Source organism: Girardinichthys multiradiatus, chromosome 20, assembly GCF_021462225.1.
Source record: "Girardinichthys multiradiatus isolate DD_20200921_A chromosome 20, DD_fGirMul_XY1, whole genome shotgun sequence".
Taxonomy (NCBI): domain Eukaryota; kingdom Metazoa; phylum Chordata; class Actinopteri; order Cyprinodontiformes; family Goodeidae; genus Girardinichthys; species Girardinichthys multiradiatus.
The window spans coordinates 12,739,208-12,758,127 of record NC_061812.1 but is presented as its reverse complement, the minus strand read 5'-3'; the positions used below and the strand labels follow the sequence as shown (position 1 = coordinate 12,758,127).

The following is an 18,920-nucleotide window of genomic DNA, read 5'->3' as shown; positions in this document are numbered from 1 at the left end:
GTTGACTTTGCAGCAATCCTTCATACTGAGCATGCATGTAGCAACAGTGGAGAGGAAAAACTCCCTTTTAACAGGAAGAAACCTCAAGCAGAACCAGGCTCAGTGTGAGCGGTCATCTGCCACGACCGACTGGGGGTTTGAGAGAACAGAACACAGACACAAAGAGAACAAAGAAGCACTGATCCAGGAGTACGTTCTATGGGAAGGAAAAGTAAATGTTGATGGATGTAGCTCCTTTAGTCGTTTCACCTAGAAAGAAAGAACAGATAAACTCCGAGCCAGTTTTCAAGGTTAGAGTCTGAAAGAGAGCACATAGAGTCACAGCCATGTCTAGGAGAGAGAAAGGGTTAAACACTGAAAGACAGGGCCATGTGGATCATCGGTAGAGGGTGAGCAAAAGAGAGGGGCTCATACAGGTAGCAGAAATGGAGGGTGTGTTTGCACCTCAAGCATAACTGAGCCAGTTTAGGCTAAACCTGAATTTACCAACCAATGTGTATTTTGCACATATTTCAAAGATAGATATATCTTGAATGTTTTAGAATGTATTATTATTATTATACACACTAAATCAAATAAATTTAATTTCCCTTTGGGATTAATAAAGTATTTTTGAATTGAATTGAAGTGAGAGGTAAGTTTACGTCACTGACTGGTTGCCTGGGAGATCTAGTTCGGGATAATTTTCACCTTGACTGAAGTAAACGTCGCGAGATTTCCGTGATGGCTAACGATAGTTAGCTGACCGAGTCCATTAGGTGCTGGGACACCGGGTCGTGGTTATTTCCCTACAGCTGCGGACGCTCCTCTGGTGTACAAGATCACAAAGTAAATCAGAGCGGAGACTACAAGGAGAAAGTGGTTGTCGGATTGAAGCTCCATAACTGACCCTTCGATCGTCCGTGGCTCTCGTCCTTTAATCGACAGGTCAGTCGGTGTTAGCATTCGTTAGCTGGATTTGGTTTAGCTAGTCAAGTTATCCAAAGGTGCACGTAGTCAAGACCACTTTCTTGCATAAAACCCTTAGTACTATTTTTCTTCATATAATAATGCGAACCTAAGAATATGTTAAACGGGGGTGGGGGAGTTTGATTTCGTTGCGTTTGGTTTGTTTGAACCAAGCTAACAGCAAGCATGCTACTCAACAACTTGTTTATTTGGTGTCAAAGAATTGTCAACGCTTCGTATATTGCTGACATTTAAGTAAGTATACTAGAAACGCAAATATATGTAGTAAATACATTGCCTATGGTTTGTACAGTGATAATAAACTTGTTAAGTAACTCTCAGTGGAAGTGATCGTGTAAATGTAGAAGGCAACATGACACGTTGTTTTGACTTGTTTGGATGTTCCACGTTGACTTGATTGATCAGTGACAGAAACATGTGACAGTTGGGGCCACCGTGTCCTGCTGTCACCGAGGACATGCACATGTAACAGTAAAATAGGGGCTTGTACACCTGAAGATATTTGACTGTGGTTTCAATATCAGGATTTAAGTAGTATTGTTTTAACAACAGGTTACATGATATTTCTTGTCTTAGCCATGAGCCAGTCTAAATTCTTCACGATTAATTGTCCTTGTTCTTCAGACTTTCTGCATTTCTTTTAATTCATTTCCAGTGTCCTCAAACACTCAGTGATTCCTTTTTTGTTCATGTTTTTCTTTGGTTTCTATGTAGTAGAATTTATATGTAGTTTTTAGCTTTGTTTCCAGAGCCTCTCGCAGCTAGCTAAGACTAAGGTATATGCTTTATACTTATAATGATCGATTCAAGCAACTTTTTTCTTTTTAATTCCTTATCTGAACTACTTTGGGAAAACCTTTTTTGTTCCAAATGTTCAAATATATGCTGCATTTCTTAGCTCAAAAAACTGAGCTAAGAGGTAGAGATGCCCCAGACAGTAAGAGTTAGAAATTGTACAGTTTCTGTCTGATCAGCAGATCACACACAAGTTATCCATGTTTGTTACATGCATCAAAAGTAAGATAAACATCCTCTAACCTACAGCATGTATTTTCATGCACTTTTTGAATTGAGTAAAAATCAGAAAAAGATGAAGGTAGTCTTATAAATTCTTAATTGCAATATTTTTCTATGTGTTAAAGTTATTAGAGAAATAACATAATAATGATAATAATAATAAGGATTTTTATGACCTATTTCAATGGACACTGTTGGTTGATTCTCCCCAGAAGCCACAGTGTGGATCTTCAGCCCTCCTGGCAGGGCAGAAGCAGAGCCATCAGGGATCAGACCAGCAGGGCTCCATGAGCACAGCGGGGCAGCAGCAAGGGGGAGGGCTGCGTTCTCGCCAAAGCCTTGTTCGGGACAAGGACCCTGGGCAAGACATGGGCATGGAGGCGGCCTGCTGGGTGTCTCCTGGAGTGCTGCGCAGGCTGATCGAGCTTCCTTCCCCCCCTCTTTCTCGGCACCAGCTCAAGAGACTGGAGGAGCATAGGTTAGTGTCCTCCCTTAAGTGGTAGTATTTATTTAAGTGGCAGTGACCACATAAAATATTTACCAACGGAGCTGAATATCAAGCCTGTAACAGTGGCGTATGCAAGTGTCCAGTATTTTGTTGATTGTTTTCCAATTTTTTTTGCATCACTGACTCAACTCAACCGCTTTGTTTCCATGCACAAGTAATATAGGATTTAGAGGCTGATCTGAATGTTTATCATGTTTTCAAATGTTACGAATAAATGAAAAGTTTTAAAATAATGAATTCCTTTTATTATAGATCAGTGGTTTCAAACTCCAGTCCTTTCAGGGCCAGTGTCCTGCGACTTTCAGATCTTTTCTTGGCCCTACATACCCGAAATGGCTAACCTGCATCACTAGCATGCAGTCAAGCTCTACTTCTCTCTTCTGCTCTTGGTGGGGTCAGACGCTTTTCCACTCTCTCCTTGATCCTCCCCCATTTTTTACCCTGTTTCAGCTTTTCTCTATGTTTTTCTTAGAGCCTCTGTTCACATATCCTCCTAATTTGTTCATTATAGATTTGGTCAGCTGGTCTCTCAACACAATCGATCAAATTTTCCCAATGGGAAGACAGGGTAAAGGGGAACCCTCTTGTCCAGACGGGATGTTCTTCTCCAGATACGCAATGGATTCCTGGCAGTAGTGGAATATTGTGTGTCTGAAAACAATGTCAGTCGAGGACGTGGAAGATTTGTACATAATTGGATTTCTGATAACAGGATTTCTGCTTTTTGGAGCTGGCGGTTACTTGGCTTATTGAAAGATTCGTAAAACATCGGCAGCTTTTCAAAGCACTCCAAAGCTGCCTGGGATGTTTGAAGGGATTTTTAGAGCTCTCAGCACTCAGACTGATATGTTAAGAGAGCAGAATCGCTATGGAAGCAAATCGTTACCATATTTCAAATGAAAAAGCATTTTCAGAAATGCTTTTTCATTTTAAGAATGTGGCTGCATTGTTTGACTCATAAATGAAATTAGTAATCAACAATCCTATTTGCATTTTAATTTTCTTCTTCAAGACTGCTCATTCTTTCACTTAATTAAAATGAAAAAGAAAAATACTTTTGAGATTTATTTTTCAAAATATGCCCCAGCAAATAGATACCAAAATTCAATTTGAAATGTAAAATTTGAAAATGAAAAAGCATTTCCAGAAATGTTTTTTCATTTTAAGAATGCGGCTGCGTTATTTGACCCATAAATAAAATTAGTAATCAATCATCCTATTTGCATTTGCATTTTCTTCTTCACGACTGCACATTTTATGCCATAATCAAAAAGAAAACAAAGCAGACATTGCTTTTTCGTGGTCTGCCCGCAAAGTACTGCCCAGAACTCGAAAACAAAAAAGCATTCCGAGCTGCGGGCGCAGAAGAGTGACGTCAGCAGCCGCCCTTCCTCAGCTCCCTGCTGACCGAGCTACCCATCTTGTTCGGTGGGAGGCGCTGTGCACGTCTGCAGTGCATTACATTGCAAACGTGCCGAGAAATTGATTGAATTGCAGCAGGGCCGAGCTCAATTTGTGGCAGTGGCAGGCAGAACTGGCAGTTCCGGTGGCAGGCACCGGAACTGCCACAGTCTGCCGCTGGGTGGCACAGGATTCCGCGAGGATGCCAGAAGGTGCCAGACCGGCCGTAAACGCTTGCCAATGCGGTTGCCGCTGTTTTTGTGGAAGCTGATGCTGATTATCGGCAAATGGGTTGTCATTATTGTTATAGCCTGTTACCTTTAAATAATGATTTCATTATTGATTATTATTTAATAAACAGCTTTAGACCCATAACATAAGGTGATTGTATTTACTTGACATGGAAAATAAATAGCACTATGTGTGACGTGTTGAAAGGATGACGAAGATTTATTGCACAAACAGCCGGTTTATTATAGAGCATGAGCGGCTATTCTGAATCGTCACTCACAGAAAATTATAAATAAATGCTTAAAAACACGCTGGATGTCCCAGGCCATCGGAACTACCAGTTCTGCCTGCCACTGCCACAAATTGAGCTCGGCTCTGCTGCAATTCAATCAATTTCTCGGCACGTTTGCAATGTAATGCACTGCAGACGTGCACAGCGCCTCCCACCGAACAAGATGGGTAGCTCGGTCAGCAGGGAGCTGAGGAAGGGCGGCTGCTGACGTCACTCTTCTGCGCCCGCAGCTCGGAATGCTTTTTCGTTTTCGGGTTCTGGGCAGTACTTTGCGGGCAGACCACGAAAACGAAAAAGCAATGTCTGCTTTGTTTTCTTTTTGATTATGGCATAAAATGTGCAGTTGTGAAGAAGAAAATGCAAATGCAAATAGGATGATTGATTACTAATTTTATTTATGGGTCAAATAATGCAGCCGCATTCTTAAAATGAAAAAGCATTTCTGGAAATGCTTTTTCATTTTCAAATTTTACATTTCAAATTGAATTTTGGTATCTATTTGCTGGGGTACATTTTGAAAAATAAATCTTAAAAGTATTTTTCTTTTTCATTTTAATTAAGTGAAAGAATGAGCAGTCTTGAAGAAGAAAATTAAAATGCAAATAGGATTATTGATAACTAATTTCATTTATGAGTCAAACAATGCAGCCACATTCTTAAAATGAAAAAGCATTTCTGAAAATGCTTTTTCATTTGAAATATGGTAACGATTTGCTTCCATAAATCGCGAGCTGGACCCGATCCAGAATCGCAGGCTGGCTGCGTATCCCGGACTCAAAGGTGATATGATTTAATCTTGGAGAAAGTTGTTTGCTCAGGATCTACTGAAAGTACCAGAAATTTGGCTATTTGGATTTGAAATTAGAATGCCAGTAAGACTTTGAAGGCAGGTGGAAAATCACAGCCGACCTGAACCAAAACATTTATTGTTTGTCTAATTAGGCACCCTGATATGGCCTTCACTGGCTTCTTATCAAAATATTTCTCCTGGATGTTCTGTAAATACGACGCTCTGCCCCAGCAACCCCCCTCATCTGTGAACTGAACTGTACGGCCGTTTGATAAAACTTCCATCTCTTTTTCAAGGACAATGGCACCTTCGTCAGTGTTGACAGTCTAATTCTTTCCACACATGATCATACTAAAATATTGGCACGATAACGAGTTCACCATGCCCCTGCAAAATCTTTGCTTTCTGTGTGTTGCTTTCCCAGGCTCCTTATTTTTACCTAAATATGGATTTCATTTCTTAATTTCTTCTCCTTTTCATAGATTTTTAGATTTACCAGTGAAAGGAAAATAATACTAGTTTCTTAAAAATTTGAACAAAAGCTGTTTTTACACAAGTGACTCAGCTTCCTTAGTTAAAACTCAGTGATTGCTTAGTTAAATTTCAATGGATGCAAATGACTGTTATTAATTTTTAGATTTCTCAGAAGGATTCATAGATTTTTAGATTTCTTAAAAGGATTGTAGTATCATTTGATTTGTTTTTCTGTGTCCGTATCTGTGTTTATTTTCTTTGTGATTGTACTGTAATTGTATGTAGAGCGCTTTGAGTGTCTCGTTACTGAAAAGCGCTATATAAATAAACTTACCTTACCGTACCTTACCTACAGAGCTCTGTTAATGAGCTAGTATTTGAGTCAGCTGTGCTGGAATCAGACCCTTTGAGACCCCTGTTTGAGGTAGTTGGCTAAATGGTAAAGGGACAAAACATTTGCATGTGTGTGTTTGCTCCACTGACATGTTGGGGGGGAACAAGCTTATCACATCACCTGCTTCAGGAAAAGGGCAGCTAAAGATGTTCAGGCTGTACTTAAGACAACATTTTAAGAATAGATTGACAGTGAAGCCCAGGGGATTTTCAGACATTTCAGCTCATTGACAACACCTGTATGGTTCCCAGTTACTTTACTCTGAGTTTGCATTTGTGCTGTAGTGTTTACTTAACCTTATCCAGTGTGATAAAGATGAATGATATATCTACTTTAAAAAGGAGTACGGCTTCTTTATGGCAAGCTCCGGTTCAGGGTTTATGTTTTTAGAAGAACAAGTCTGCTCTGACATGTATGTAAAAACCCTTTTTGCAACTCTTCCTGCACACCTTAAGCAGGACTTCATTTAAAAAAGGCTATTAATAATTACAAAAAAATAAAGGAATAAAATTCCTCGAAATAATACAATATGGGAGGATAAGGCAATATTTATTAATAAATATGCATCTTTGGCTAAGTGTAAGACCTGTTATATTAATGTACATAATTACAGAATTTGTTTTAATGCGTTGTGAAAAATAGTCCCAATATTGACTAGAACCAACTATCCTTAAATTTTATCTTTGTAGAACCCGATTTAGCTGTAGCTATGGTAATTTGATCACTGTCTTTTTTTAATTTTGTCACACTAGTGGCCTTTATTTTGTAAGTTGACTGACAGGAAATGGGGTGGAGAGAGAGGGGAAGACATGCATCAAAGATCGATGAGCCAGGACCCGTGACGGCTGCGTCGAGGACTGTAGCCTCCGTACATGGGTGGCATGCTTTACCCCTGCGCCACCACCGCTCCCCTGATCATTCTTTCAGCACCATTGTTTCTCGCTCTGGTTTTTGGAGAAATCTCCAGGGCCTCACCTGGTTGTTTACTGTCCTGCAGGTACAGCAGTGCTGGACGCTCGCTCCTGGAGCCTCTGATGCAGCGGTTTTGGGAGTGGTTGGTTGGACAGGTCCCTTCCTGGATTGCCCCCAACCTCATCACCATCATCGGCCTGGCCACCAATGTCTTCACCACCCTCGTGCTTGTGTATTACTGCCCAACTGCCACTGAGCAGGTCAGTCAGAAAAAATACATTTATTCCAGTAACCCATTATTGTTACCCAAAGAAATAAATAAAAATAATTTAAAGAGATAATCAGATTATTAAAAGTTTTGAAAGTGGTGAAGAAATGTGAATGTGGTGTTGTGGTTAAATTAATCAAGATCAAAGATAAAAAAAATTGTAAAATACCAGCCTTCCTTTAACAGATAATGTAAACCTAAGTAAAAAAAAAAAAGTAATTCTTCTCAATTTTCTTCTCAATACCAAATCTTGCTTTGGTAGTAGAACATAATGTGCTTGGCTGTATTAGACAGGTGTCTTCAAGTAAAGACCATTTTCAGATCACAACATGAGGTCATTTATTGACCTCAAACCATTTATAACATTAGTATTGCCAAAGCATAACCTGTCCTATCTTGTGTAGAAAGCTTTCGATGTGGACTGGTTTGTTGCCAGAAGCCTTTTTTGTTTTAATGGTTTCAAAAAAAATTATCCAGAACCACATTTCTGTACAAACACACTTGTGGCATCTTTTGCTACAGTGGACTATTAAATGGGAGGGACTTCAGATTTTATCAAAATAATTTTGTGCCATTTATTTTGATGAGGATAAAAGTGTTGATTCAGATTTATACATTATTTGTATGATGATACATTATTTATTATTATATATGTGTGTATTGTACATTGTAAATATGTACACAGGTCCTTCTCAAAACATTAGCATATTGTGATAAAGTTTATTATTTTCCATAATGTCATGATGAAAATTTAACATTCATATATTTTAGATTCATTGCACACTAACTGAAATATTTTAGGTCTTTTATTGTCTTAATACGGATGATTTTGGCATACAGCTCATGAAAACCCAAAATTCCTATCTCACAAAATTAGCATATTATTAAAAGGGTCTCTAAACGAGCTATGAACCTAATCATCTGAATCAACGAGTTAACTCTAAACACCTGCAAAAGATTCCTGAGACCTTTAAAACTCCCAGCCTGGTTCATCACTCAAAACCCCAATCATGGGTAAGACTGCTGACCTGACCTGGGCTACAGAGAAGCAGCACTGGACGGTTGCTCAGTGGTCCAAAGTACTTTTTTCGGATGAAAGCAAATTCTGCATGTCATTCAGAAATCAAGGTGCCAGAGTCTGGAGGAAGACTGGGGAGAAGGAAATGCCAGAAGTCCAGTGTCAAGTACCCACAGTCAGTGATGGTCTGGGGTGCCGTGTCAGCTGCTGGTGTTGGTCCACTGTGTTTTATCAAGGGCAGGGTCAATGCAGCTAGCTATCAGGAGATTTTGGAGCACTTCATGCTTCCATCTGCTGAAAAGCTTTATGGAGATGAAGATTTCATTTTTCAGCACGACTTGGCACCTGCTCACAGTGCCAAAACCACTGGTAAATGGTTTACTGACCATGGTATCACTGTGTTCAATTGGCCTGCCAACTCTCCTGACCTGAACCCCATAGAGAATCTGTGGGATATTGTGAAGAGAACGTTGAGAGACTCAAAACCCAACACTCTGGATGAGCTAAAGGCCGCTATCGAAGCATCCTGGGCCTCCATAAGACCTCAGCAGTGCCACAGGCTGCTTGCCTCCATGCCACGCCGCATTGAAGCAGTCATTTCTGCAAAAGGATTCCCGACCAAGTATTGAGTGCATAACTGTACATGATTATTTGAAGGTTGACGTTTTTTGTATTAAAAACACTTTTCTTTTATTGGTCGGATGAAATATGCTAATTTTGTGAGATAGGAATTTTGGGTTTTCATGAGCTGTATGCCAAAATCATCCGTATTAAGACAATAAAAGACCTGAAATATTTCAGTTAGTGTGCAATGAATCTAAAATATATGAATGTTAAATTTTCATCATGACATTATGGAAAATAATGAACTTTATCACAATATGCTAATATTTTGAGAAGGACCTGTATTCTGTAATACAAAAACAAAACCAATGAGCAAAGTGTAACGGAGTCAAATTCCTTGTTTGTATGTACAAACTTGGCAATAAAGCTGATTCTGATTCTGATAATGGTAATTAATGTAGTGAGCAGTTAGTTCTTAGCTTGATTGTTGTTAAACTTTTTCCTCTGCAAAGTATGCTGAAAATTCCTGGATTAAAAAAAACTCATGCTACATAAACAAGCAAGATCCTCGTCACAGGCTCCATTCCTGTTTTCCTTACCAACATTTATTATTTTGCTGATTATATGTATCAGTTAATTAGCATTCTGTCACACACTTCTTCAGATAATATATTTATTTACACTTTAAGACTAAACAGTCCATCTTGACCAGAGGCAGCAACGTGTTCATTTGTATTGGTGATGTTGTACAGTGCCTTGTAGACTCAACTGAAAGTTAAATACGTTCTGTACTGAATATAAGTTTGTTTTCATTTTGACTACATGTGTTTTTCTGTTCCAGGCTCCTCTCTGGGCATACCTATTGTGTGCAGTGGGTCTGTTTATCTACCAGTCATTAGATGCCATTGATGGGAAGCAGGCCAGACGCACCAATAGCAGCTCTCCTCTGGGCGAACTGTTTGACCATGGCTGCGATTCTCTTTCTACAGGTGGGTAGATCTACTCATCTTTGGTGTTTTTTTTTTAGTACTGTAAGCTAACACCTCAGTCTGGTGCTGCAGGTCCCTCTGTGGTAATTCATTGCAACTGAATAACACTTAACCCTGTATTGGTGTGTGCTGACTAATGCTAGGATCCCTGTCTTTGATTAGAACAGCATCTTTTCCGCTGCTGACCTTCCATTACAAACATCTGTCTGTCACTACTTCTGCCGGACCTCAGCAGCATAACGCCATGATCTCTTTACTCTGCCACTGTGCTGTACAGATACGATGACAAGGCGCAGTTTGTCCCACCTTGATTACTCTGAGTGAGCAGAGCATTTGTCTTGGAAAAGCTGTAACCATGTTAACAGGTTCTGCACTTGTGTTTCATTTTTGCAGTGTTTGTTGTACTGGGAACCAGTATAGCAGTGCAGCTGGGCACCAACCCAGACTGGATGTTTTTCTGCTGCTTCGCTGGGATGTTTATGTTCTACTGCGCCCACTGGCAGACGTATGTGTCGGGAACGCTGCGCTTCGGCATGTGAGTCAAGAAATACTAAAGACAAGTCTGTTTTGCCTCAGTCTGACTTATTGTCAGGACTGCGTTTAACTGAGTCTTTCAGCGCTGATCTCAGACCAGACTTTAGTGACGCATCAATTTGACACAATCTTGTGTTTTGTGTATTGTAGGGGCACTAGAATTATATGCACAAAACAGAACAAAAACATCTTTCACACATTAGTCAGAAATTTCTTTTAATAACCAGATAAGGTTCCGTAGTGTCACAAGTTAAAAGAACCTTGTGAGATGGTAACAAAGATGGCTAAATAGTGATATATGGATAGATCAATATCATTATCATTATTAGTAATGTCATATTGTACACTGATTTTCTAGTTGGCCCCTTTTTTCTTGTCTTGGCCATGTAAGATTTTTGTCTACACACCTGGAAGCAACTGCATGATGGGTAGGTACTGAGTTGGTTGCCATAGGCAACTTATGTTAATAGATATCACTACTGTGCTTCCTGTCTTCACACCAACAGTTTGGCCTTCTGTGTGAGGTTTTAATATTACTGTATAGAGTTGGCTTTCATTTAGCCTGAGGTTAAAGATGTACTAAATTCAGTCAAAAACTACTAATCATGCTTTTGAAAAGGCTGAAGCTGTAAATCCTGAAATTTGTGTAAATGATAATCACATTTGCTTCAAGGCTTCTTGGTGAATTGCTAAAAAAAAAAAAAAAACCTGAATAATATTTTCTTTTCTCTTGACCTTTACTTCGTGTGCTGCTCATTTGTAGCTTTTTTTTTTTTTTTGAGAACATTGGGGCTAGTTATGTGATTGAAAGTTTGCCAAAAGCTAATTTGTACAGTTTTGGCAGAAAGAGCCCGGTCTTAGGGTTAAGGGTTAAAGGGAACAATTTGTTATCAACTTGTAATCTTGGACTTTGTCCACAGCTCTGAAAAGGTTATCTAAAAGTGGATCAACCAGTAATACTTTGATATTAATCCTTTGATTAGCTTATAGCAGTAGCGTGTGCAGTTTAGGTGGAGTAAATGTAATGTGTCCTGTGTGTAGATTTGACATAACAGAGATGCAGCTCTGTCTAGCAGGATTACAGATGCTCACAGCCACTGCTGGTCCCTCCCTGTGGAACGCGATGGTAAACCTCCTGGCTGCTGCCTGCATGGCTCACTGCTGTCTGCCTCCACAATGGCTGCTGTCCTGCATGGAGTCACATTGAGAACATTAACTCATAATCTGGTTTTAACTTTCCACCCGCACAAAAACTCAAAGTTAAACATGGAAATCAAAGCACTGACTCCATGTTCAGTCACGTGTTGTGGAGGAAGGTTGCAGGAATTTGATGTGCTGGTAGACTTTTACTAAACTTCACTGTAAATTCTCTGCTTTCTCCTCCCACTCAGCATTGATGTGACTGAGGTGCAAATCTTCATTATAATCATGTATTTGCTGGCCGCCATGGGAGGATCTGCTTTTTGGCAGTCACTGGTAATTTTGAATGGTTCTAATTCCAACAAATTGACGTAATACTTCTGATGCTATAAATATGTTGTGGTAATCTTAATAATTGTTATAGAAATGTAATGCTGCTCTAACCTTGTTGTTTTGACTGTTTTATTCCAGTAAAAAACAATCCCTCATAGTGCTTTTATCATTCTCTAACATTACTCATGATGCCTTCATTGTGGATGCAACTCCGAACATGCTTATGAAGTACAGAACAACAACTGGATTTGAAAACTGGACCAGTATTGTTTTTAATCAGTTTGTTTGACCACCCTTAGGTTTCTACGTTCACCATGTGAATCTCTCAATTTTCCAGATTCCAGTCCTAAACATCCAGATGAAAATGATTCCCGCCATCTGCACTTTATTAGGAGCAATCTTCTCTTGCACAAATTACTTCAGAGTTATTTTTACTGGAGGTGTTGGTAAAAATGGATCAACAATAGCTGTAAGTATAGAAACACTGTTGCTAATACTTTATATTTTTTCGTTTCAGAAACAACGATTGATGTTACGGTTTGTGGACCTGCAGGTTGTTTTATTGAGTTATTGTAAATATGTTGGTAAAAAAGTTTACTTGGTATCATTTTTTTCCTGGGTGATTCGATCGCAGCAGCTCCAAGCAGGTCTGTTTACCTTCATCCTGTGTGAACCCTTGTAATCAGATCTGACCTGCTCACTATGCAAATGCATGCGTAGTCTACATCTACAACATGAGTCAGGTCACAGTAGATTGTATCTCTGTAAAATTGCATCTTATTTAAATCTGAACGGTATAAAAATTCATATTTGTTTGTAAATCACTTTGAAACTAATCATAGTGGTGACTAAAGTCCTGTACAGTAAAATCAGAAGCAAAAAATGCAAGAGAATGAAAGGCGCACAAACAGCACAAGTTCAGAAGACTGAACGAAAAGTGGTTTTAAAACATTAAGTGAAGGTACCTGCAAAGCATTCCATAGTTTTGGAGCTACAGCAGAAAAAGCTTCATCATCTCTTGGTTTGCGAGCTGCTTCACTGACCTGACGGATCGAGACGACACATGTGGGTGCAGCAGTTCTGACGGAGCACAGCTATTAAAAGACTTGAACAAAAAGGATATCAACGTGTATTTTGAAATGAATCGAAAGCCAGTGAACTGATGCTAGGATTGCCAAATGTTCTGCTGTTTGCTTGTAGCAGCGGCATTTTGGTACCAGTTGTGAGGGACAAAAGGACAACTACTTCCAAAAAGAAACAAAGTAGTGAGGACACAAGGTTATAAAAGCATGGATGTTGTTGTTTCAAACCTTTTTAGAGAGAGACAGAATGGGTTTTATCTGTGACAACTGCCTCAACTGGAAAAAACAAGGTTTTTACCACTTTTACCTGACTTCTTGAATGAAGTTAGGGAGGAATGGTTGATAACAGCAAGTCCTGTTGGTGCCAGTTGGCCGAAACAGCATGACTTCTGTCTTGTTCTAATTAAAATTTAGAAGTTTCAGCACAATCTATGCCCTGAATTAAACCAGGTAGTTAAGAAGAGGCTAGGCAGAGCAGATAACTGGAAAATAAACTCTGCAGCTGTCTGCATAAAAATGAAGGGAGACGTTATGTTTCCAGAAAATAACGTTTCCAGCTGAAACATAAACATTTTATTTATTTGTGATTCGGTCACCCAGGACGCATGATGGCACCAGCGGTTAACAGGGCCAATATTTATGTCTGTGTAAATTGTTTGGCAGTTGATTATTAGGACTCCTCTATATGTTTTCCTGACACTGATTGTGTTTTTCTTCATCCCCAGGGAACCAGCGTCCTGTCTCCTGTCCTACATATTGGTTCAGTAATAGTTTTGGCGATGATGATATACAAAAAGTCTGCCGTCCAGCTCTTCGAGAAACATCCATGTCTTTATATCCTAGCATTTGGCTTCGTATCAGCCAAAATCACAAATAAATTAGTTGTAAGTCATCATTGATGGTATGCTTTTATCTGTCGGTCTACATGCAGAAAATTAACAGAACACATCACAGTGAACACATCAAGGTAGTGGCAGCATCATGCTCTGGAGGAGGAGGCTCTTCTGCAGTAGGAACAGGGAACTGGTGTTACTTAAATTTAGTTACAAATCTCCTGCACATGTCTACGGTTTTGTCCTGTGTTTAAACATCTGATGTTCTTAGTCTGCCACACATGAAATTGATCCTAAGGAGTAGTGGCAACTTTGAAGATTAAAAAGCATAAATGCAGGAAGTATACATTTTGCAACACTGTAGTCATGCTGTGAAGTCTTCAGTCCGACCTTCATCTGAACATCTAACTTTTAAGACCTTTGAGTAGAAGGAGGCTCAACCAGCACAACTAAAATGTTTGGGGTCAGTAATAAAACCTATTTTCTGATAAATAGTGATTTAGGCACGCTCCTAGACTTGTGTTTGAGAACTCACTAATCGAGTCACATTAGACACATGTAAAAAGGTGGAAAACTATGTATGCACACTCTGGTCTCTAGAGGGAAATTATGTCTTCCTTAGTCAAATTATTCACCTTGTAAACAGCATTATCTATTAGTAGATGCGATTTGTTAGCATTTGAACTCGTTTTTAAAACAGATGGGAAATTATAAATGTACAAATGAATAAATATAAATCATTAATATAAATGATTTACGGGTGAACAAGGTTGTGCTCTGAGTCTCATTTGTAAAACTTCCTGGGGCCAGCATTGATGGAGATTTTGTTGTTTTTTTTTTTTTTTTTAAAGATTGCATAATTAATTTCCTTTTGTTTTTAATGCCGGCTGCATGTTATTCTTTTCACAGGTAGCGCATATGACAAAAAGTGAGATGAATCTCCACGATTTAGCCTTCCTGGGACCGGGATTACTGTTTCTCGATCAGTATTTCAATAGTTTTATTGATGAGTACCTGGTGCTCTGGATTGCTCTGGTGAGTACATGCTTGATGCTGGGTGATGTTCTTTGGACAGTCCAACATGTAAAATCTCACATGCAGTTAATGGCATAAATGATAAACCTTTGTGTTGTAATGAGTTCAAATATATTTTTGTATTTGTTTAATTTGTGATGTTTGTAGATTTTTTATTGGTTGCAGCTCCTAAATAAGTCCTGATTCTGTGGTTTAAAATTATATTACCACTTTAGCTGTTCAAATGAAGTTTTGTTTCTGAGACACTGAAACTATGGTACAGTTTTTAATGCACCCCGTGGCATGCAAATTGTGAAGACATGCCATTTGGAATAAATTAAGCAACAATTATTGAATCAGTCCCCCCCCCCCCCCCCCCCCCCAAAAAAAAACAAAAAACTTTATAGTTGGTATTATGGGAAACAACGATTGCTTCTGGTGTTTTTCCTCCATGACGTTGCGATATTGCACCGTCCAGACCAGCAAACTACTAAAACAAATATTTTTGTAGAGGCAATTATATGCTGTTAATTAAAGGAATAAATCCTTGTGAACCAGCCGGGGTGTACTTATTCTTTTCCCATCTTGGAAATGTTCTTATTCCCCGACATCTGTCTCTGAGATTGACATACTGTATGATTTTGTGAAAATTTAATTTTCAATTATAGTTCAGTAAACATTTTAATCATTATTTTGACATTTTGGACCTGGTAGAAGTTCTTCCATGGTTTTCTTCTCTTGCTAACTTTATTGTACATTCACTGTCTATAACTTTGTCTTTTCCACATTAAGATAGTGACCATTTTCCTGTCTTTTGCAGATCATTTCCTTGTTTGACCTGGTGCGCTACTGTGTCAGTGTTTGCAACCAGATTGCCTGCCATCTTCACATTTTTGTTTTCAAAATCAAGCCTTGCTTAGTCCCCAGTTCAACTAATCACTGAAGGCACTCCAGCCATTACTGACTCTGTTCCTTCTACTTAGTCGCACTCATCTTCTCTTCCCTCAGTTTTCCTCCTGAAGAGGCAGGAGTCGATGTGGTTTAAAATATGTGCTTCTGCCAACTGAATGTGAGGACAAATAAGATAATGGAATATTACTGTCACTTTTTTTTTTTTTCCACCAGTGCAGAACTGAGTTTCTGCCAGATTCATGGTTACAGAGAGCAGATGTTTCAGAGGAGTACAGGTGCTACTCGGTGTGTCCAAGGAGAGAAACTTACATGTGTTTTAACTGAATAAGTGCAAGAAAATGTACAAGGAACAATTCAAGGTTTTTGCTTTTCATGATAAGGATTTTTGTAATATTTGCCTAACTTTTGCTATTGTAAATAAGAAACCGTTAGTGTCTGTGCTTCTCTTAAGTTAAAAGTTGTACTCCGACACACACACACATATATATATATATATATATATATATATATATATATATATATATATATATATAAGTGTGTATATATATATATGTAAGTATATATATATATATATATATATATAAAATATAGCAATTTTTAAAGTAACGTCATCTTCTGCACATGAATCAATACTGTGCTGCTATTTTGTATCAGCAAAATATGTTTTTGGAGGAAACAGCAGTAACCTTATTTTATTATGTAATATATCGGAGCGTCCTTTTTTTGTACTGCAAAAATACTGCCAAACGTTTTCTCTTTACTTTTGTGCATTCTGTTTGTTATCTTTACATTTAGTTTATTTTATTTTTTTTGGTTACAAAAAGCATTTTACAAGTGGACGCAGTTTGAATTTTTCAATAAGAAACTATTTTGAGTTGGAACACTGTTTAACGGTGTTTGTAGTGTATGGTATGGATGAGAGGCCGGAGAAACTATTAGTGGCCTTTGCGATCTCAACAGTAAACTAATACAAGTAATTTCACACATTTCTAGCTGTTTTTTGAGCAAATTTAAAATAGAACAACATGTGTTTTGGTCCTGTTACAGTTCATTTCACCGGATGTCACTTTACCTCCCCTCCAAAAAATCCCATGAAAAGACCAAATCATACCTGCACATCTCACTTTTATCGCATACTTTTGTTAAGATGTTTGCACCTACTGAATTTGTAACGGTGTGTGGTTCATTATTTTTGATGAATGTTTATCTATTTTATCTAAAGCTGCTTGTTTTTCTGTTTTACGCTTTCTTGCTTATTAATGTTTTTGCTAAGATTCAGATGTATTAAAATAAGTTAAGGTTCATGGTAATGTAGAAACAAGTCACACAGTGCAACGATGTAAGTGAAGTCCCACTAAGTCGTTACTTGACTTGAAAGTTTAACTCATTAGAGCATCCGATGGGTTTCCTTGTTTTGTCTTCCTTTTATTTATTTCTTTTCATGGGATTTGGGGATGAGAAAACCAAACACCCTCACCAGACTTATGAATACAGTGCAGCTGCTTACCTGAATCACCCCTGTGAGCTGCGTTCAGTGTAGATCTTAACGTTTCCCCCCTAAACACTTCTGCTGCAGCAGAACAGGTACACATGTGAATGAGTGCGCAGGAGATGAGGTGAAATAACAGGCACATTGTTTTTTTTTTTTTTATGTGATGACTGACAAGAATCTGAATAAGTTTAATAAAACCTTGTTTATTCTGTGTGCAGCTGCTGCTGCTTGCTCACCTCATACTGATGATGTGTTTGGAGATTTCTGCTTCTGAGGAGGGTTCCCAATGATGTTCCAGATTCATGCAGACCAGATAATAGATTCCTGCTTATGCATTTTGTGCCTGTTTATATTTAAGTTCCTTCTGTAGAATCTCTTTCTATGCCTCCACAGTTTTCTTTATCAACATATGTAATGCCAAGTATTGAGACTCAGTGTGCAGTATCTGTTTTGTTATTTCTGGGTGGTGGTGGTTTTGATTATTCAGATATCTGAATGTATCTTTACATAATAGGCGTTAAAGGACTGGTTCACCCAGATCACATTTTTAGAAAGCAATTATTGGAAAAATATAATAATTTGGAAAGGGAAACTTTAATTTGGATGGATGTTTAATGTGTTTTGGCACCATACAAAAAATCACTTAAATATTTTTCTTGTCATTTACCCCAAACCGCTGGTTTTTGACACATGGTTATTGTAAATTTTGAAACGATACAACTTGAAATAAAATTGTTGGAATTTTGCAGAGAGTAACATTTTAGAACTATGAGGAGTAAATTTGTTTTTAATAAAAGGACATGTTGAAGTTTTTGTTAGATTTGTGTACGATGCCAGAAGAATAATATAGTAATGAATTAGAAGGGAAATGACATCGACTAAGTCAAATATTTTAAGATTATGGTCCCCAAACCGCCCTATTATAAATCAGGTAATAAAAGAAATGTTTTATATGTCAAAAACACTTACTCTATGTTTAGCAATTATAATTTCCCAAACTTTCTTTTACTCCAAACTAAGTCCCATTTTGTCTAGAAGACTTGAACCTTATGTTACACTCTGGAGGGATTTGGGTCATCTGGGTCATCAAAACAATACAGCTGAAGGTTCCACTTGGCAGATTAGGTCTAAAATACAACATTTAAGAAAAGTCAGTCACAGAATGTCATTTTTCTGTCTTTCTTGTTTTCATTGCTCTAGAACAAAATTAGGATTGAACTGATTGAACTAAATCTGCATGTTGTTGTATTCCACTGTACAGTTTGTATCTGGAGAGGCTTTGTATAACTTCTACCTGAAAACTCAGCCGAACAACCTTTCATAACAAATCTGTGAGGCACACCATCATCGCTGCAGCTTGTGTGCTTATAGTTCCTGGCGTCAGGTCCACTCTCATCTGTGAAATGGAAAAAAAAATGCCTTAATGAACTCATTTGTTTTTTATTACCTTGTACAAAATGAAGCCTTTTTTGAAGAGCACGTTGTCACCGTGTGTTCATGCTCTCGGAGGCTTGTGGAAAAGTTTGTCTTCTGTTGGCCAGAATGCAAAGCTCAGGTATTTCACCAGTGTGCACCACAGTGTGTTGGATCACCTGACAATCTCTGCTTCATCTAACAATGCAAATAAATTTCATACTCCCACATGAAAACCGGGTTCTGATTGTGTCTCACTGGAAATGTCTAATTTCTATGTCTATGGACTTGTGAAGACAATTTTCCTCTAATGCATAAAACTAGTCTTGCTTATATACCC

At 38.4% G+C, this 18,920-nt stretch overlaps 1 protein-coding gene across 2 annotated transcripts; it reads left to right on the top strand.

The window, feature by feature from the left end:
• The first annotated feature begins 715 nt into the window (after positions 1-715).
• On the top strand, positions 716-18,816 carry cept1b (choline/ethanolamine phosphotransferase 1b). Of its 2 annotated transcripts, none has more exons than XM_047347771.1 (10): positions 716-927; positions 2,199-2,464; positions 7,074-7,248; positions 9,680-9,827; positions 10,221-10,362; positions 11,403-11,487; positions 12,172-12,303; positions 13,642-13,800; positions 14,659-14,784; positions 15,584-18,816. In XM_047347771.1, exons 2-10 carry the CDS (start codon positions 2,274-2,276, stop codon positions 15,704-15,706), a joined length of 1,281 nt encoding a protein of 426 aa, XP_047203727.1. In that variant the 5' UTR covers positions 716-927; positions 2,199-2,273; the 3' UTR covers positions 15,707-18,816. The 2 variants fall into 2 exon arrangements, with proteins under 2 accessions (XP_047203727.1, XP_047203726.1); XM_047347770.1 differs by lacking the exon at positions 11,403-11,487 and adding an exon at positions 11,753-11,837 and having other exon boundaries at positions 717-927.
• Positions 18,817-18,920: the final 104 nt, after the last annotated feature.